The 21,904-nt window shown below is 36.7% G+C and overlaps 3 protein-coding genes across 4 annotated transcripts; 1 reads left to right on the forward strand and 2 right to left on the reverse strand.

Moving 5' to 3' along the window:
- Positions 1–1,117: 1,117 nt before the first annotated feature.
- On the forward strand, positions 1,118–14,000 carry LOC119076909 (COMM domain-containing protein 4). The gene is made up of 5 exons (XM_037183927.1): positions 1,118–1,222; positions 12,348–12,488; positions 12,551–12,791; positions 13,529–13,653; positions 13,727–14,000. Exons 1-5 carry the CDS (start codon positions 1,220–1,222, stop codon positions 13,832–13,834), a joined length of 618 nt encoding a protein of 205 aa, XP_037039822.1. The 5' UTR covers positions 1,118–1,219; the 3' UTR covers positions 13,835–14,000.
- LOC119076908 lies at positions 2,068–7,596 on the reverse strand. Of its 2 annotated transcripts, none has more exons than XM_037183926.1 (3): positions 7,284–7,596; positions 2,646–2,876; positions 2,068–2,577 (listed from the first exon to the last, which is right to left on the reverse strand). In XM_037183926.1, the coding sequence occupies exons 2-3, from the start codon at positions 2,857–2,859 to the stop codon at positions 2,150–2,152; spliced, it is 642 nt and encodes a 213-aa protein (XP_037039821.1). In that variant the 5' UTR covers positions 2,860–2,876; positions 7,284–7,596; the 3' UTR covers positions 2,068–2,149. The 2 variants fall into 2 exon arrangements, with proteins under 2 accessions (XP_037039821.1, XP_037039820.1); XM_037183925.1 differs by having other exon boundaries at positions 7,273–7,596.
- A 1,175-nt stretch (positions 14,001–15,175) lies between the features above and the next one.
- On the reverse strand, positions 15,176–16,479 carry LOC119076910 (S-phase kinase-associated protein 1-like). Its single transcript, XM_037183928.1, has 3 exons — positions 16,324–16,479; positions 15,804–15,930; positions 15,176–15,724 (listed from the first exon to the last, which is right to left on the reverse strand). Exons 2-3 carry the CDS (start codon positions 15,927–15,929, stop codon positions 15,359–15,361), a joined length of 492 nt encoding a protein of 163 aa, XP_037039823.1. The 5' UTR covers position 15,930; positions 16,324–16,479; the 3' UTR covers positions 15,176–15,358.
- Positions 16,480–21,904: the final 5,425 nt, after the last annotated feature.

The following is a 21,904-nucleotide window of genomic DNA, read 5'->3' on the forward strand; positions in this document are numbered from 1 at the left end:
AAGAAAATTATTCGTAATTGCGTTCTGTCAAAAACTTATCGATATGTAATAGAGGCCGCAATAATATGAAGCAAGGAAACGACAAGTCGTGCAACAATATACGTAGATTGTGTGAATTATTATCGTTACCACCGCAAATATTAGTAAAATTTAAAACAAAACATTTATTAAGAAATTTTTCCACGAAATTTGGTATTGTTCGTGTGAAGTGACGGGAGACCGACCTGCCGACAGCGTCAATCATTGACAGTCCTGTGAAATAGTAGTGCTATTACATACACAATCGAATAGAATACACTGTGGGAATTTTTACTATTATATTTGTTTTTCATAGTATGGGCCTTATTTTCAATGACCGACTATAAAATTTATTTATAGGTTTTTGAATAACCACGAAACGTATTGCAGGGATTTCGAAGCACATCAATTCAAGAAATTGAGCATAAAATTGCACAATCGAAGCTGAATTATTTAGTAAATTTAGATAATTTCGGCGAATTAGTCGTAATTATTGTTTAGGACACTAGAAAGCGTACACGTGGAACTATTTTCTGGCCGAAACTGAAAGTGAATCACTTCGATTTACGCGAAATACTTCAAATATTCGACACAAACTTGTTTCAGATTAAAAATTTACTTAAGCGATTTGACATTTCATCAAAACAAAATTCGTTGAATCAGAGAAGACTGGATGAACTGCGCGAACAATACTACTGTAATTTTAAAGTGGAAAACTTAAGACCTCATGTGGAATTTGGAAAATCAAAATTTTCAGCAAAATTATAAAGTTATAAAGACGAGACACGGGTATCTTTATAATCAATTTTTAGTTGCTTTACGTAAAAAATGTGAGAAAAAAATCACTTTGTTTGGAGTAGTCTCTTAGAGCTGATAAAAACTAAATTTGTTCATACATTTTGACCGTAATCATTATGTTTGCTTTTCACGTTTCAGTAAGTTTCAGTAAGTCGTTTGTTTGGTCGGAAGGTGTCGTCTTCTTTTTACCTCAAGTGCCAATTTACTTTGGTGACACCGGTGACACCCAACTTTTCATAATCTGTGCGTGGCTTAGTAATAACACGGCTACTGATGAACTACATGACAGCTAATAGCTGTCACAGCTATGCATTTGTTATTGTTTTTGCGTTTTGGTATTTTGTTTGTGAATTGAGTGCAAATTGGATTTTATTAAAAATTTAACGGAATCAGAAAGGAAAATATGGTAAGTCTACAATTGTTCTACTTTGATTGTCTCTGCGGAAATGTGGATACAGTGAAACGGGATACGGGAAGCTGTTACTTCTAACTAAAGTAACTTTCCGGCTCTGCCTAAGGCTAAAAAGTAACGTTTTCTGCTTTTTCATCTCTGAAACATATTACTCAGTCATCCAGGCTGCAATGGTCATATTGTGTTGAGCGGCTTCGCTTCGGGTTGGCAATTTTCACATCTATTCGGTAATTCTATTGTGAACCATGTTACAGACGTTCAGCAAATTCTTTAAATTTGTTGCATGAAATGGAGAAACCTCGTTTTGCGTTCAGCAAATTCTTTAAATGCACTGTGCAGCGGGAAAATTGACTGTTACCGGGAAACATAGGGAAATCGATGTTGGGCACTGAGAGGAAATACATAATTTGCACACGCGGATTGAACTGTGTCCATATTAACGCCCACTCTACTTCGATCGATTTTAGAACTATTGATGAGTCGATGTTGTAAAATTTCGTAGTTTCTGCTTGACATTAAAGGATTCATGAGAGCAGGTTCCCCAATACGTGCCTAGTTCTAGAATTCGATTAAACAGCTCGGATGCAAAGATGATGTTTGGGAACAGTCGTCTCATATAAAATTGGTTATTTGGCACCAGAACCGGAAATGACTCAACTTCCAAGTTGAGTTTTTCGATTAGATCGGCACCTCAGATATTCCCCAGGATCTTCTTGACGTTTTTATGAATTTTGTCTGGACTTTCTGGAGGATGCGCAAGGATGGTTTCGATTTTTCAATTTCTTTCGTTAATTCTAAGAAGCCCCGAGAGTAAATAATTTCAAACGCCTCAGCACCACTGTCTTTTTCCAGTACAAGTTTATTGATAAATTTACATTCCAATTTATGCCCAAGAAACAAAACAAATCACAAAATTCACATTCATTGGCTTACATTTGTCCATTCGTCGCTTCGCCTGCCACCATCGGGATGATCTCGTTTGCCGCCCCACGGCCGGAACGGTGTTCGTAAAACGATTTTCGGCACATTATCAATGCCATTGTTGCCGTCTCGCTTTCCGCCCCACGAATGGAATTTCACTTTTTTTATAGTCCGAGGCTCGCGTTTTTCCAAACAGTTCAGGGCGTCGTCGTCACTGTCTCGACAACATTTTGCTTGCAGCATGGAAGTCAGTTGAGAGTCCAGCTTCGAATCGGTTAACAGAAATTTCGTCAACATTACGCTGAATATTACGCTCGGTTCTTCGTTCTGGTCGTCGTCGTTGGCATTTTCCCTTAAGATGCGCAGCAATGTGTGAATGTAGAAGTCTCGATTGCTTCGTATTGTCTCCGTGGCGCCATACGGAGCAACTGAAAATAGAAAATGAAAAGAATAGTTCAAGAATACCTGCCCAGGACCCTCGTCGCATGTCTACTACCTTCTAGTTTCCCATCGTCGTCAGTCCATTTTTTATCAACATCCAGTAGGTAATCGTACACACGGCAGGAATCTTTCATTTGTGCTACTGAATTGAGTACTAGATGTCTGTATTCGTCCATCGACGGTCGGTCATTGTTTGGTGTGAACGATTGCGGTTGAGCTTTACATATTGCAAACAGAATTGCTGGCAGAAAAATGTGCGCGAAAATCATGTTATGTATGTGTGTACCTGCAAGAGACGGAAAATATGTCGTTTCCAGTTTAAAGTTTCAATTATAGCAGAACGTGTAGGAGCATAAAGAAAGGATATGTTTCTGGGTCCAGTCAATGATTTGTGCATATTATATCAACGCCGCTTCATCTGACTTTATGGTTTCTGTCGTAAATTACATGGGAGAATGCTGATTGCAGTGAAGGGATATTTTGATGTATATGATTTAGATGGCACGTGCCATCTAAGAATAATCTAAATATATATGCGGAAGTAGTCAGTGCATCTGGTGAAATGTTGCTCAGAAGATTGTAATTTTTCACTTGTTTGTTCAAATTTAGATTTTCTTCGGACACGTTTTCCAGTTTCTTTTCGAAGAGGTGGCACCTGTGCCGCCAAGTTAAATTTTTTTTTTTCGCCTACACATTCCATTCATTCATCACATTAACCACACTCTCGTTACGTTTGCAGTGTTTTATACATCATTATCAGTACCGTAAACGGCGTAAAGCATGTCAAGTAGTGATGAAGTGGTTTTTGGTTGTGTTTGATTTTTAGGTTTTAGACATATACGAGGGAAGAAAGAGGCACTCAATCAGTAACTGGGACGGTATTTCTAGCTCACAAACGGGAGCTGCGGGAAACGAACGATGTGCTTTCAAATTAATAAAGTTTCCAGTTGACAATACATAGCTTGTAGTCTTTGTCTAGTAGCGCTAAAAATGGCTTTGATACTGTTACTCTTCTCGACTACAATCTACCATTTCTACAGAGCGAGTAGTCCAAATTCGAGTCCAAATTGCATCAAATTTTATCACATTTCGTAGTACTCGATTAAATCTAGGTAACGGGATGAAATTTGACCTTAAGTAGGTTGCGTGATGACCACGCTTTCCAAAATATCGAAATCTTTATCGATTTTGACGTAGGATAGCTTCTTGGAAAGGCCTTGACGATTTCTAGGAAATGTGATAAAATTTGGAGGGATTTTTTTGAAAGTGGACCAGGCTCCATCGGAGCTATTTTTTTGCTACAATGCAAAACTGCAGGTTTATGATTTTTTTTTGTGCAAAGCAAAGTGACTTTCGACCCTATACTCGAAAGAAAAATCATTAACCTGTCGCTACTATAGTGTGAGGGGTATCGTAGTGAAGCTATGCTAAGCCTCTATCAGGGCAACCGCTGATCTGAACAACAACAGTCAACAGGTACAAAATATCACCTCCTAAAACTCAACAAAATTTCCGGCCTTTGACTGATACATACTTTTTGTTATTTTTGAATAGTGCTTGAGTACACATTTGATATCTTTGCCCCGGGTCTCCTGGACAGTACCTATCCAACGAGACGCTACACATGTGTGTCCATCGTCTGTAGCGGCGGTAAATCACGTATAAAAAACACCCTTTTTCAACCTTTGCAACTTCACCACCAGCCAAGACGCAAACAAGAAAATTAAACGACTGCGGCTTTGGACTATTGGGGCAAGGACTATCTGGGTATATGAACAAACCGTCGCAGAAAAATAGTTCCGACGGAGCCTGGTCCACTTTCAAAAAAATCGCTCTTGATCTTTTTAGTTGTACTGCAGCGCTGCATGTTTTTTAGAAAATGATCTGAAATTTGTGAACCTTACCACTTAAATGCAAATTTTAGGCCTACACATTCTTAGAATCGATTTTTAAGCATGAAGCCATGATGTCACATTACTAAATGGAGAAAAATGCAGAAGACAGCATCATCTACATTTTTCTCTATTTGGCCGAAAAAGTGTCATCATGTGCCTTCACGGTTAAAAATTTATTTTTAGAATGTGTAGGCCAAAAAGTGATAAGGTTTTTTGAACAAATTGAGGATCATTGGAAAGGTCTAGTCGAGATCTATTACATAAAGACTACTTTAAGCTATGTGTTGAATAGGAAACTTTGTTTATATTGATGCAACAGATCGACCGTTTCGTGCAGCTTTTTCACTTTTTCCCTGGTGAATTACTTCATTTTCAAAGATTAACCATTTAAAAAAGAAATGCAAAAACCTAGGTCCTGTTTTCAATACACCGAAGGAAGACAGGATTTTTGAGCTTTTAATGTTGGGCAAAAATGGATTATTACTTGAAGATTCGATTTTTTTTATTCTTGAACGGTTCTCATTTCGTTTAAGAATTTTTGCTCACATTTGTGTGTCTCGGATTTCATTTTTTTTCATCCGAACCCTTTTTGAAAAATATACGACCGCAATAACGACCACGACGAATGTGTTAGCTTTCAACAGAAAAGAGATTTTTGGTTGTTGATGAGCGGGAACGAAATATCTTTGTTTTGTTGGCAATAAAATCAACCAAACAAATTTTGAGCGATTTGAGACAACACAAAATAGATATAGTTGTAGCAGTTGGAACAGCTCTGAGAAAACTGAGCAATTTACGAAAATGAGCTGGTCGAACGACTACAATCAAAATCACAACTAATGTTTATTTAAAGCTAACACATTTGCGGTCATTATTGCGGTCGTACATTTTTTAAGAAGGGTTCTGATGAAAACATATCATGAAAATGAAATACGAGACACTTAAATGTAGGCTACAATTTTGGCTAGGTACTGATGCCTCTTAATTTAGCTAGCCTTCACTTCACTGCAGGGACTATATCCTTTTCCAATGTTTTTCTAAGTTTATCCAAAAATGATAGGGAAATCTAGCAAAATCTGAGAAAATATGGCAAAACCTTATCCCAAAAATAGTCCGAAAAAATGGAAAATGATCAACAAGTATACATTAAGCTCTAGTAAGCTTATGACTCAAATGGTAACGATCTCAATTAAATCTACTAGTACATAGAGGACGTTCATCATAACTACCGCCACTCTATTAAAGTTTCATACCATTTAAGCTACCGAATAATACAACCAAATGTTTTGAATGTACGTCACTCTGATAACATTACGGATCTGAAAACCTGACCCTACCTTTCTAAAAACAAATTATTTGATTCTCTTCGAACCGCTTCGAACGATATCATTATTGGAACGATGAGTTCCAATTACATCTTATCAATGTAGTTCTTGATTCGCTCTAAATATTTTGACATTTTTATCGTAACCCGATACTATGTCGTATTGAAAGCTTGACTGAAATATTTATGAAAAATTACAAATATTGATGGTCGGATTGGTCGGTCACAATTGACGCTGTAATTCGACTTCTGTCTTCCCTCTATTCTCCCTGCAGAACAGCGAGTCTCTGACCTTATTAAATAATTGCTACGAACAAAAGCCTTCAAAGCCATCGACGATTTGAAAAAATATCTAATTCGAGAGTTGGACCTCTGCATCTGCACTTTTGCCATAAGCATGAGGGAAAACTTCACGAAACTTAATGATGTCTGCTTACTCAGACCGATAGTTTACGAGGAATCCCAGTCCACTGAAAAGTTGTATCAATGCCCATTTAAGAGACCTATTGCAAACCCTTCTATGAACGTATGAAATTCTCTCTTTTCCACTTCGTTTTTTATGCGTTGTAGGACAGAGTGGTCCCACAAAGTTTTTGCACGATCAAATTTCACATAATTTTTCGATAAATAGTTACACAACGAGGGATAAAAAAATTGGAAAGTGGAGTTTTCGTGTGAAGTTTGTTGATCCGAGGCAAAGCACTCGAAAACGTAACTTTTCATTTTTTTTATCCCGAATTTTGTTCGGAATTTTATATGTTTTTGAAGCTTAAACCCTCTTGTTTCTCTAGGTGTAATAGATCACTTTCGACTCTAGGGAAAACAAAAGCTTGTGATAGATTACTATATTAGTGAAGTCATCTTCAACATTGTTGGCTAATAAATAGTACATACTGTCTTGCCAGGACATTTTTGGTTGAAGTGAGGTAAGGCTGTATTTCGAGCCGAGGGCGAGAAGTACATCCCACACGTCGAAACAAAAAAATTCCCAGAAAAAGAGTATAGGTGGTACGATACTTTGTTGTCTTGCGGTTAGAAAATTATAAAAATTGATCTTGAGCAAGACCGTAATGAGTTGTTTTCTAGCCGCAAGACAACAGAAATTTTTATTTCGTAAATTTATTGCTTAAGCTTTTTGCGATGAAACAAAGGAAGCTCCTACAACTTTCCATTTTAAAAACTAAACGGAGAGCTATACGGCGTAAGTGCGAGTAAGATTTCTAGTGTTGAGAGGAAAATTTGAATATCTAAAATTGGAAGATACATCGCGTTAAAACTGTTAGGTTGAAGAGTGTCATTTTTGAACGTATTCCTCGAACTATAACAAAGAAGAAACCAATCGACGTTAATTAAACTTCGTTTAGGTCGAAAATAAAAATTTCATTTTCATCTTAAACACGATCTGGACATATTCTGATTCTTCGTTTTTTTTTTTCTTTATTCGTTTTCATCCATAAATTTACCATATACACACACGCAGTTCCTAATTATTTCGTTTAATGTTCGATATTATGTCACACGAATTCCACTAAATCACATCAATAAAATCCTCTTCAGTCAATAGCACTGATTAATCCAACATTCGGGCCGGAGCACACACAGAAAAAAAAAATTGAACCGTTAAACAAATTTTTATCCGTCCAGTATTGTACCACAACGATAATGTTTATGGTGTACACATCAATGAGCAGATAGGAAAAATCACGTTCTGTTACAAACGAAAACAAAAATCAATTCGGTCAAGTCCTGTCCGCTGAAATCAACTTATCGAAATGTGAGGAATCCCCAAACAAACTGTTGCTTTTATATCGCAGAAAATTCGTTCGAATTTGGTATATATGCATAATATACGATGATGGCCAGTACGCAGGCATCAGAACGACTCGATCCCAGCGATAATAAACTCCTACAATTTTTGTGTGTTGTTTTATTTTTGAAATGAATGGATGGAAAACTACATTTGGGACATTTATTTTAGCGAATAAAAGTGATTTAAGCGTGCGACTAAGTTTGTGCAAAAATACTTAATAAAAGGGATGAGAATGCGATGAGTCTTTTTAACGCCTTCCATAAAGTGTAGACAATCGAATAAAATATAATTGCTTGTAAAAACGGCGATATAGAATGCGTGTTATATGTATGTGCAATTGGGTTTGTATAATACGGGCACACATTAACTAATGATTTTCTATACTGTTAATTTTATGATTTTTCGCGCAATAAACGAATTTATTATTTATTAAAAGGGTGCGACAAAATATCGGGGACAGTGATTCGATGTAATGTTGCGTCTAGCTGTATCCCGAGATTTGTTCATTCCACACAATTTTGTCTGTGAGTGAATCACGTAGAATGTAATACTTCGAGAAAGGGTAGTAGGTTAGAGATGAATTGTCGGGTTTCCGGACAGAATTGTTTTTTTTTTCTTAATGTTCTACTTGCACACTTTATTGAATGTTTGAATAGTAAAGAAGTTGTCGATTGCGTGAACTCCGACTTTTATAAGTTGAATCAGCAGTCATGGAATGCTATATTGTACTCTACACAGAAGAATGACGCAAACCATTCTGTGTACAAATATCTGAGTCTAACTTTAGGCGGAGATATAATTAGCACCAGAAGAAATCCTAAAGTATTGGTAATGGTTACTCCACTCCTACTAGTTAATATGTCTACAAGTTGTGACATGCAGAGCCTAATATTTGGGAATCGTTTTTGAGAATTTTTGGGAATTTAGGGAATTTTTGGAAATTTAGGGAATTTTTGGGAATTTAGGGAATTTTGGAAATTAATTCCCAAAAATTCCCTAAAATTACCAAAAAATTTCTTTTCTTTGCATTTTTATAATTAAATGCTCGTAAAAGATCAGGAACAAACAAAATATTCCTATCAGCTGACAAATACCTAATATCACATTTCGATTCTTTAGAGTTTCCGTACGTGAGTTCATCATGGCAGTGATTTTTTTAATTAAATTCTATAAAAAAATATAAAAAGTTTTTATTACAAAACTAAACTTTTAATAAAAACGCTCGCGGTTTATTCTGGTGGCTATCGAAACTTTATATGTTGTGGCAAACGATGAAACCAATTTTTTCAAAAAATATTCTAATAAGAAGTTATCATCGAAAATGTTTTTCATAGAAGGTCGGAGTGTAGACTGCACTTAAAATAATTATTTTTGAGTTATAGCCGCAAAAAGGTTTTCGGTACCCTCTGACATGCTTTCACCTTTGAACTAGAGCCGGGCGCCGGCGCCAGCCGCGCCGTTCGCCGCCGAAAAAAAGAGCTAAAAACGACCTCGCCGCCGCCGAAGCATTGCAATCGGCTAGCCGATTCGCGCCGCCGCCGGTGTCATCAAACTCACTACGCCGCCGCCGCCGCCGGTTTGTTTTTTTCATCATTTTTCGGCGCAATCAAAGTAGCTCTGAGTTCTGATACAAAATTAGTTGGAATTTGGAATAGAATTGATTTTAGTTTATTGCTGTCAATTTTATTATATTTCATAGTTAATACTGAGTACAAACAAACGATCGACAACAAAGAAACTTGCTCAATTGATGTAGTTATTTTCAATGTTAGCAAAAAGCGTCTTCTTAACTAATTCATAATTGTCGTGGATAAATAATGTTTTCTCGACGACGTATGGTGATAGGCTACTGCGCTTTGCGCTTATGAGAATCCCCGCGTACGAGAATGCTCGTTAACTCGACGTACTTGTCAATGGTATGCACAGATATTTCTTAACTAATTCGCCTAACAGAGGCAGGCTACTTTTGTTGTCCTTCCAAAATGACAAAATATTAAAGTCGTCTATTTTGTCATCCGGTATGACCGTTAAGAAATACTTGTGTATTTCTTCATCCACTTTCGGGTCCTCGTTTGTTGGAGTAGGATTTGATTTTTGTGAGTGTTTTTTTATGAGAGTTGACAAAATTGATGGTTGTTTTTTCTTTGCGTTAGCTTTGGAATTCTTCCGTGAGTTTAACGCAGTCGTGGATGATTTTGGTTGACCGGCAACCAAGGACGACGGTTCAGACTGTTCGGAAATGCTTGAATCTTCTGTTGTGGGTTTTGGCTCCGGCAAAACTTTTTTGATTTCACTTTTGAGAAACTCGTATTTGGTTACATTTCTCTTCTCCAACTCTGACTGGAGTCTTGGAAGGTGTTGCAGTCTCAGATCGAGTAGGGCTCCAATCAAAATTTCGTCTGTAATCGGGAATCTGAAATCCAGTCGGCTTAACATTTTCTCTTTCAGCTCGGTGATGATGAAATGGTCGTCGTCGCTTGGTGTCAACAGTCAACACTGATTCGATTTCCATACGGAAAATTAATGCGCTCGACAGAGTGGGTTTCTTTTCGTAAGAGAAGGACTCAACGGCTTCTTTGAATACTTTAAGGAAACGAATAAGATTCATTACCAAGTCCCATTCTTCGGTGTTAATTGTTATCGGTTTTTTCAGAGTAGGTATAACTCTATTGACCGCAGCGCGCAGTGTGCCGAGGCTTTCGCACATGATTAGGATGCTATGCCAACGGGTTTCCGAATGACTTTTAACACTGATGTATCTTCCCTTCTCGATAGTCCGAACGGGATCTGATTCATCATTTAACAGCGATACCAATGCCAAAGGTAATCGCTCTTCTGCGGAAAAGCCTTCATCGTCGTCAGTGCCCCCGAACAAATCATTGAGAAGTGCTTCATCGAGCTCGTCGATTCTCGTCAAAATTTCATTCTGGACTTTTTGCTCCGCGTTGCAAAATGTACTGATAACTGCAAATAATTTCTGATAAGAGCATAAGAGGGGATAAATTCGACAGTTCTGTCATAGTCCACTGTACTAAAATGTTGACAATGTTGATGGTCAAGGGTGGTGCTGTGGTATTTAATTTGTCGATTTATTTTATAATTATTTTTTTGGTCGAGCACTTGCAATTTTTTTAAAATAATTTTACAGATGATGATGATATCAACCGTTACAACACATGAACACAACTAACCAAATATGTCGTTTCCTATTCCTCATAAAGAACGGTTAACGATTTTTTAACGATTTTTTAATACAAAGAATTTTAAAACGGGCGCCGTTCCTGCGCCGAATGCGCCGCCGCCGCCGATAAATTTTTTGGCGTACGCCGCCGCCGAATTTCGGGAAATCGGCTGAGCCGATTTCAGCCGCCGCCGAAAATTTAAAAATGACGTACAGCCGCCGCCACAAAATATTGACCGGCGCCCGGCTCTACTTTGAACACTTTAACCGAAAATTTAAAAAAATGTTCGAAAAAAATGAAAGATACGATTCTCTAGAATTGAAGATGAATCTATCACTCCTTAAAATCGGAGACCACTTGTTCCCCTATCACCATCACCTCCAGTTTTGGCGATATGCCGCTTAAGCTCAATTTACTGAATATATTATATTCAATATGTTCTGAAATATTTGTTGTGTTTTTTGAGAATTTTTGGTAATTTTAGGGAATTTAGGGAATTTTTGGGAATTTAGGGAATTTTTGGGAATTTTTGAGAATTTTGGGAATTTAGAGAATTAATTCCCAAATATTATGCTCTGGTGACATGTATTGTGCTGTCGAAGAGGGTTAACTAAGTACACCGCATACATGGGTGAGAAGTTCTCAATAGATACCAATTTAGTTTCGTTGGGACTGTGATAATAGACACAAATTGGTGGGAACAAGAGAATGTATCGTTGACGGTATACTAGCTGCTGCATGAATGGAAAGCATGCAATTGTGCAGATGTGGGAGTCTTAGGTGTAAGAATGACAGTCGAGTAATTGGAGTAATGACTGAGGAAAAGCACGATGGGTCAAACAAAGGATGTCTTCAGTGCTCAGTTGACATTAAAGTAACTACTTCCCAGCGGGGAGAAGATTTAGTGGGAACCAGATGGAAATTTTTACAGTCGGTGACTTAAAGAGACAACACACATCATCAACGGGTATTTCGCCTAACTGATTGAATGACATTACCAACGAACAATTACATGTAAATCAAAGAGACGTTATCGGTACTAAATCCAAGCCGTAACCTAATAATCGGTTCAATCAGATATCATTATTGTGGACAAACCTGATGAAACGAATTATTTGTGTTGCGGTTGAGTTTCGAGCCCACAACTGGCAATTCAATAATTTAATGTGAAGTCTCAACTTACATACTGCGCTATTGAGTTATAACTCAAATAAGTAAAGCATTTCAGCAGTTTTTCAGCTGTAAAAAAATTGTTTATACGAGTGGATCAGCTGAAAAACAGCTGATACGAAATGCATCACTTATTCGAATGTCGCCGACTGTACGTGATTTACGTTCTACGTTATATGTTTCACATGTTGTCAACTAAAGAAACGTAAAGAGAATCACTTATACATAAAACAGACGAGACTTTGTTTCGATCAGTATAATCATTGTAGAATGGAAACAATTTCGTTTGCTGCATTTTGTACCATCGACAGGACAGTCGACCAATTTTCGGCTGAATCTTCTTTGTCATCTTTATTATTCACTTTCTTTATTTCAGAAATTTCGCTTTTGCGGAGATGGTGATTGCCCGGACTGGGTACTAGCTGAAATTTACTCAAGTTTATCAGTTCTAAGCTCTGTAAAATTGAAAATCCTAACCCAAATGGTTGCAAAGAGTTTATTGGGCGAATTTATTCCGGTAACGCAACCCGTGTCCATCACACCAATTCACTCTTTCTCTAATATCACTGAACATTTCAGGATGAAAAACTACGAGAAACATTCGCTGCAAATAAACCGGATCTAACGTCAATCAAATCGTCATTCGCCTGCATTCGATTTCTCATTGTTAATGCAATTCGTTTCAACACTGACGATGCTACATTCAATGAAGAATTACAGCAATTGGGTCTGCCCAAGGAACACTCATCTGCTGTGTGTCGAGTCATGAGCGATCATTATCAGGCACTGAAACAACATCTCATCGACACAAGTCTGAAAGGTGGGTTCATTTAATATACAATTCGCGATTTTCACGTTCAACAGATGACAATACGTTCTATGTTGAAATCTTTGTTCAAATTTTTTACACAAAAAACCATTGTCGCCACATTCTATGTAAAGGCGCAAAGAATGCACATACCAGGTATGGCCGATTCTTCAAAATCGGTCGATTTATATTGAACGTAATCATTATCAATGAAAGTGTAAAACATATATGGTCTATTGTCCGCCCGGAGGACATAAAAATTTGATTTTCGTACTTAAACACACTCATTTTCATATTATTTTGACATAAAATGTGAGTGCGTTTAAGAATTCGCCGATCGACTATACCTGTTCTAGACTTTCATTGATCATTATATACGTCAAAGTAATATGAAAATGAGTGCGTTTGAAAATCGTTACGTCCTCCGCTGTGACATTAGACCAAACCTGGTAATTTATATTCATTATAAAAGGTACGTTTCATCTGCATTAAACCAATGAATATAACTACCAGGTATAGTCTAATGTGGACCTCGCGTAGGACGAAACCATTTTTTAAACGGATTCAAACGCACTCATTTTCATTTTACTTTGACATAAATAATGAACACGTAAATCGACCGCTTTTGAAGAACCTGCTAGGTACATTCTTTGATTAGACCTCCATTACACGAGACCTTGAAGGAAACACTTCAACAATTAAGAGTCTTATTGTAGCAATCCTTCAGAAACAACAAATTTTCGTTTCAGTAAACGAATTGGAATCCATATCGTGTACGATACCGAATGATGTCATCGACTGCGCGCAGTTAACATTCGATATTGCCAATGAAATTGTCGACGGAATACCGACGAAACAAAGTCACAAAGTCAACGTGAGTAAATCCGCTCTCAAGTGTTCAATTACCAACGAAGAATTTAATCGAGTCGAATCGACTGAAATTACAGATTTCGAAGTTGGATATTGGTATTCTCTTGAATGAAATGCGAACCGTTAGAAACTTGATGGACGAGATGAACTACGAAGAGCGGTATAATGGTTTGCAGACAGGATAAACTGAACAGTGGGACGGGCTTTACAACAAAATATTTTTCCTATAAAGAAAAGCTCCAGTGATTCGTATAGAGCTGTAGAAAATTGACGCTAGATGTCGCTATATAAATGAAACTTGTTTAACAGTGTAAGAAAAGTGGAAACAATAAAATGTACGGTACAACATGACAACATTGGTATGCACCCGATTCCAGTTGGAAAATGGATGTAGAATACGATGAAATTGTATTGATACTACCGAGCGAAATGTGAATAGGGGAACAACGACATTTTCCAAATAATTACCTCAATATGAGATTGGGGAAATGAGTTTTAACTCTCATAGTAATGAAACAGTAACTCGTTTTCTGGGACGTGAGTAAAATGTATTTCGACGAGGTGCCATCACAAAACATTTTCCAACAATTTTCGATTTCAAAATATGGTAACTAGTGCAGGTACTTGTGTTTCTCTTTGTTCCATGTTGTTTGGGATGAAAAGTTGCGGAACAAATTTTTTTCAAGAAACTGGAAAATTGTTTTTCTAGTCGAAAAAACCTTAAAAGACGAATATCTCCGAAAATACAACATCTTCCAGAAAAATTTCTGTTCTGGCTCATTACGGATATTCCATGGAAGAATTTTTTTTTGAGTAGTCGGAATGGCGTCGGGATCCCCCGAAAAGTGTTCCAGAAAATTCACGAACTTTGAAGCCTGATCATTTCCAATCCGTTTTCCATTAATGAATTGCCATTCAAAAGCTACATTGAAGTACTTCCGATTGACTTCTGATGATTCATGTTCATGAGCCAGATATAGCCTGGGAAACTCATGTGGATTTTTCAAGCTTTTTTCTAGATCAATTCGTATTCGTTAACTATGGAATGCTAGTTGTAGTGTTTCTTGCACTACTTCCCTTCCCCTTCATTTCGATTCAAGGATTACGGAAAGTTGAGATGTTTCGGATGCAATTTACTTTTACAAAAGCTTTTTCGTGTGACCTGTCGTGCCAAATCTAAAAGTCGCAGAACAAATGTTTTTCGTATTGTGTAATGTAGCAAAATGGACAAGCAACAAGAAACAGAATATCACAAAACAGAACCTACTGCATGTGACTGATTCTTATGCCCAGAACACACAGCATTACGTTCATCAATATTCTTTGCATACCACACGACACAACTGTAAATTCCCTTTCATAGCACAATAGTGCATTCTGTTATGTGCTGCTCTGAGTAGACAATACAGTTTCGTAGAACGACGTGTATTTACCGTGATACGGACGAATTAGTTTGGTGGAAGGAGATGCGAGACAAATGTAAAATTTTTCCTATTTCTGCAGCACTCAAATTCGAACTCAATTTTGGTTCTGAAATGATTTATTTAGCACAAAAAATGGTGAACATTGAATTAAAGCTAAAATTACAATACAAAGGCGCTGTTCAAATTATAGGCGAGAAAAGACAGGACTGGTTTACACTAAACTTACGACAAAATATTGGCATAGTTTGCAAAGCTATTGTTACTGAAACGATACCGTTGCACACGTCAACTATTATCACTTTTTTCGTTGGCAAATACTATCTCCTTACCCATTCCTTTCTCGTTGGAACGAGTAAAATCGTTCTTAATGTGGAACGTTTCGCGAATCTCTTCGGTATTTTTGCCCGCGATTAGGTCAGCGGTTGTCTTGCATGCCATCTCGAACAGGTCCCTTACATCTAAGTAATTCGCTGCCATAATTAGTTCAATCAACGAGGCCTGGTCAACTTTCAAGAAATTTTCGTCCCATTCCTCTAAATCGTCATAGTTTTTGTCATTGGGGTCTTTCGGTGGTACATCGTCTTTGTGATGATTGGCCCATTCTATAAATTTCCCCAAAGTGAATGCTTTCACATTCGGCAACGGTACGCACTAAATCCGCAAAAAAAATGGTTTTCCCGTTTACTTACAGAAAGATAGACAATTTGAAATCTGCAAAAAATGGTTTTACCGTTTCGCTTCCCGGTTCAATGCCACAATCTACGAGCATCTGTGTGATGAGGTGTGAACACTTCATAGCCTTCGGGTCGGTGTCAAAAATTACACCATCGGATGATTTTAAACGAATTGTAGACATTCTGAAAGGCGGAAAATTTTCGGAATATAAATTTACATCAAGGCACAGAAAAGGCTACGAAGCGGAGTGGAAGCATGTAGATTTTTCAAAAAAAAGGTCACCAAAAAAAAAACGAAAAATTTCCCACGCTTTTTCACTGTCTGCCTTTTTTGTTGTTGATTTCAACGAAAATAACGTTCAGCCAATACTCTCTCTAGCATCCAAACTCTCTCAAAAAATCGATGTAGGGGGGAAAATAAGTTTGAGAAACGCTGATTTTTAATATGACTTAAAACCAACAACAACAACACGAGCGAACAAAGTAGCAGTGATTCATAAACGTATCTACCACCTTAATAATTGTAGATTGGTTGCTAGGAAGAGTATTGGTTCAGCGCGTTCCGAAAAAGCTTACCTTGTCTATATAGTTCAGTGAAGGTAACGGACTGAAATTGAATGTACGAAGATCTGTAGCACGAGTTATAACTGGTTGATTGTGGGTTGAATTTTTTTATTGCGCCTGAACAGTTCAAGAGACGATCACTAAATGAAAAATGTTTCAGAGCGAATGGCTTCCCTTTGATTTGTTATCCAGTTGGTGTAATCAAATGGTATTGATGCGTCATCATTTTTATGTCAATGTGTGAATCTACACTGTCAACCCAATCTGAGTCTAAAACTTTGTCATGTTAACCATCCATGAGAGCTGTTTGAGAGAGATTGTTTTTCATCATCATCAATTGTGATGGATCCAGAAATTAATTGCATCGACGATGCATCGTCTGGTTTATGAAATGTGGATCAGGTGAGAGAAGAGGTCGACTTTTTTTTCATTCATGACATTTTAACAGCACAGATCAGTTAAACTTAACACTCTCTAAAGCACGAAGCAGTCTCCGTTTACAAAAAAGGTTTTCATTCCGTTTTGTCTCCGTTTACGATCAAAGAAAGCAGAAGGCGGTTTTATCAATAAGCAGGACATGTCCAGGAAACAGTCTTTGACTGCCCGCATTCAAAGTTCTGTCTCCCCGATTATAAACTGTTATGATCAGAGCGATAAGGCTCCGAAGACCAGTTTGCTTCTCTTTCAACATCTTAAGTGTCCATTCCACTCAACAAAAAGTACTCCGTGAGAGAGCCGTTACTTGCCTTGGGATACTTGTCAAAATATTTCTTTCTCTTTCATCATAACACTATACACAGTGATAGAACAAAATGATAATGCTGAAAACAAACGAGGCATTGAAAACGTGTTTTGGTCCTAGTTTTCATTGACAGATGCAGCAATCGCGATTTAGAATAGAAAAAGTTCTAACTTCATTTGACAGTTTCGAAAATTTCGTCATGAAAAATAGGACCAAAACACGTTTTCAATGCCTCGTTTGTTTTGAGCATAAGAAAGATGAAATTTTTTGTCAGTGGCCACCGTGTGTGAGATGATTTTCCAGTGAATTTCCTCTCATAATATGGTATGTACGAATAGTGTGTATTAAACGTACTATTTGCACTATTTTGAAATTTAATTTGTGTTCTATTGTGTTCGTCTTTTGAATAATTTTCACATGGATTCTATGAGCATTTTCGTCCGTGCGGCGTGAATAACTTCATTTTCTCATCGCTTTTTTGTTGACCCTATCTCTATCTATCTAATGAGTGAAACAAGTTGATGTCTTTGTTTCGTGGATAAAAACGGTTATTCTGGCCACATAACATACTGATGAAAAGTTATGTGGTGACCTCAGGGAGAAATAGAAAAGTTCAACTCGAGCAAATTGCGGTCCTCGCTTCGCTCTGGTCTAAACTTTTGCTCTTGTTGGAATTTCCTATTTTCTCCCCTTGGTAATCAGATCACTAGCCTACCAAAATGCCCATTGAAAGGACATCATCATAATATTTCCTGTATTTCTAGCACCGATCAATTGAAATAAAATTTCAAAACGAAAATTCCATCAATTTGATTCGTCCTTTAAGCTGTTTTACGGTCACACATCAACCGATCAATCAATCAATCAATCATTGGCCAAAACAATATCCAATTTTCATTTTATTATTGTTTGGGTTACCTTTTTATAAAAACGAGCGAGAGAAAACAGGCAAAAAAAAATTATTTCACAAAATAATAAACACAACACGATGGAATGATTAGAACCGAAAATCAAGCACATAAAGGACACCGAACATCCGGTTTCAGTATTCAAAAGAGAAGTGTATTGTAATACGTCTCTCTGGATGTATATATGCTGCACGAAGTTCATCTATTTACAGTCTGAAGAAGAGAGATATCCTTTTCAGAAGATGACTTTTTAACAAAATTTAATTTGTTGTGTGTGCGTCTCCTTTTATGGTACATCAAAAAAATGAGTAAAGAAAAATGTTGATTTCTGTGTTGTTAAATGTTGCACTGTTGATTTTTGTTTATTTTTGTGTTTATTTTTTGAATGGGATATAATATGGATTGTGTGTATAGGTGGTGCAGTAGCGATGTACCTTACATATACGTATAAACGTATAATATCACTATCGTCAGCTTAGTGAATTAGGGATCCTACTCATTCATTCATAAGAAGTTTTTTTTTTATTTGAATTTTGTTTGTTCATTTTATTTGCATTGTGCATGCCCAACGCTAATGTGAAATAATTTTTGTTTTGTTGTTGAAACGTTTTTCCATCATTTCAGTCCAATAAATATTTGAGGCGATGGTGAATTCTTTTCTCATTTAAATGATGAACGAAATTAGGTTTTTGTTCAATGGCAGAGAAATATTCACGACTTATCGACCAACCATACAAGTAAAATCATTTAGAAACGGTAAGCTAAAATCGCGACATTAACCATCAAATCAACTACTTCAGTTGTTCAAAATATCGACCAGATGGTTTGATATAAAATCTATTACTTCATTTAACATACATTCTACTATATACGACTATGTTATCAGTAGATTAGATCATCGCTTGTTTTTGTCGTTACTGTCGTTAACAAATGATTAGACGTAGACGATCCTGATATCTTACAAAACAAATTGAGGTGTCACTGCTGGAAACTTCAGATAATCGAGACTGGGAAAACTCTTACTATAACCAGTAAACAGTAAACACTCTGCTCAATTGTTACTCTGTCACATTAAAACTCTACTTTTCATCTACTAATCACTAGTTGTGTAAAGGAATATTGTCATTCGAGCTGAATGGAATAGTTATTTTCCTAGCGCATGCTAAAATGCTTTCAAGTCGCAATGTTTCAACAATAGTTACGAAAACTTCTTTTTTCGACACCAAATCGTAAAAAAGAAAATCTAAAATTCTTACCGTTGCTAGCAACTCCAATACTCCATCCTTGGTCCAATGCTCCTGATTCTACTTATCCTGAGATTACAAGTTTTCTTACAGACTTTTCAATTCTCCGCAATGGGAAATTTTCTGAAAATAATTTCTTACTGACTCACCAAATTTGCAGACCATTCGATCTAACAAAAAATTAATTGACGAAAATGAATCGTGTGATTATTGACCCTACCTATTTCTCAGATCGATCTAAAATTACGCAGCGGAACAATGGATTTTGCTGTGTTTGTATTCGACTCTTCGATTCACACACGCTCCTTATTTCTTACCATCAGCTCCATTAATTTGTGTTTTATTTTGTTGGTATTATTTTCATGACGACCTTTAAAACCATTTTCCAGAGGGAGATATACCATCGGGGGCCAAGTGCTCCACTCTCAACACAAATGTAACAATTTACTACAAATGTGTAACATTTTGTACAACAGACAAATGAATTATTTACACCAAAATGTTCGCAAATTAATTTTTATGAAGGTTGCAGCATTTATAACTCCGTGTGTGCGATATTCCGTTTGCTCATAAAATATTCTTCATTTCCATGAAAAAAGGATGAAAATCTAATCCTTTTTGCATTAATCACTTTTAAGCCAAACGAGAACGAAATCTTGAGCCAACAAAAGAAAATCTCTTCTCTCTCTCTCTCTATCGTTTTTATTATTTTTTATTTCCTATCTATATTTTTACGGTGGTTCACCAGTAACCATTCATACGTTCTGGTATATATCGCCGTTTGCCATTTTGTACACATTACAAGTTGTACCAAAGAAAAAAAATTTGCATTTAAATCGAAAAAACCTCAATTGTTCATGAAAAGGGAATTGAAATGAATGGATAAGAAGAAGTCGAAAAACGAAATAAATGAAAAAAAAAAACGGAAATGGATCCTGTCTGCTTAAATGCCTATATATCCGCGTTGAATGTATACCTGATGCCCTGAATTAAATATGATTCTTTAATCCTAAAATCTGGAATTACACTTTTGAAAAGTAAATTATCCTCGAGGAATTACCAATTATGATGGAGAGATAGCTCTACCTCTACTCTATGTCTTTGTGTTGTTACTATAGTACTTCTTTGTGTTGTGTTGTATCAAGTTATCTTATTTAAGAGTCAATTTGCGAATTCAGTTAACATTCATATTCGTGTTTTAAACGCATCTGGCTTAATTAATATCCGCACAGACGGCTCGTAGCTCAATAAAGAAGTTGCTATTTTGGTTCAATAACTGAAGTAAATCTAGTACTTCAAAGAAGGAGAAAATTCGTTTTGCTTCAAATAGTTAGGAAAAACTATTTGGTTAACTGTTACAGATATTTTGATTGATTTTTTTTGTGGAAATCAAATGGAAAAGACAAGCTCACCTAATTGTATGCATATTAATATTAATCTTAGCTCTTACGTATTTATGTTGTCCATAGAACTATTCGTAAAACTGAAATTTTCAGCAATTGATACGATAATGGAACTTAACATAACATTATACCGGGCCAGTGAATTATGGAAATTCGTTATGACAAATGGAGTGTACAAAGCAATTGAATGTGCTGGACAAAAAACGAAAATGGCAGAAAATTGATAGATGGAAAAAGCAAAATGTTCTTCATAAATAAATAAATTTGTCGTTTTTGTCCGATTTATTATGATGGCATTCCGTTTGGTTCATTTCACATGAATGTTATGCATAAATGAATCTATGAATTTGGGGAGAATACTGTGACTACATTGTTGCAAAGTAAACAAAATGGATTGGATAGCCTCAATCAGTTTCCACTACAAATAGAAAATGTCGCTCCGACAAGCGAAATAAACGAGGTTCGCTCTTTCGAGACGTAAACACTACAATTAAATGAAATTTCGACAACCAATCAGCCAAACGGCAACGTCTGTGGAATGCTTGAAGCGATTTGCTTCTCATGAAGGTCCCAGGCTTTTGATACATTTTATTTGATAGGTCGATCACGATCAGGTGTTCTTCAGGCGACTATTTATTTCATGAGGGATTCTTTTGAAAAACAGCCGACCGAAATCGGACGCATTTTCCAGTGGAATTTTTATGGGTACTGAGACAGGTACACATCCTAGATGTCAAAATCATTTTTCAAAAAACTCTTCGAAGCTTGTGTGGCTAGTGTGAGGTGACCAAAAACCGATTTTTCCTACAGAAATTTCTCCAGTTACACGAACCGTGCAAGGTTGTGTGTGATGCCATTAGAAAGGTAATTTTATGTTGTTTCAGCGCAAATAGGGTCTTATGGGGGCTTGGAAGCGTTTACGATGAAATATAAGAAATTGAAATGTTTTAGTGCTCATAGTTCATCGTAGATGCTACCAAACTTCCGTAAGACCCTATTTGCCCTGAGACAACATAAAATTAACTTTCTAATGACACTTCACTCAACTATATACGTTTCGTGTGCCTCGAGAAATTTCTGTAAGAAAAGTGCAAGTTTTGAGTCATTTTTCGGTTAAAAATTTCAACTGTACATATCTCAGTGTCTCAATTTGCCCCGGAATCACATGAAATTACCTTTCTAATGACACCCTAACACTTGTACACAACATACCATTACAAAATCCGGGATGAAAATCTACTTTTTCGAGTGTTTATTTACCTCCGCATCGCCTCCGATAACAAAATTCCCACTTAA

This window comes from Bradysia coprophila, unplaced genomic scaffold (assembly GCF_014529535.1).
Source record: "Bradysia coprophila strain Holo2 unplaced genomic scaffold, BU_Bcop_v1 contig_232, whole genome shotgun sequence".
NCBI lineage: Eukaryota > Metazoa > Arthropoda > Insecta > Diptera > Sciaridae > Bradysia > Bradysia coprophila.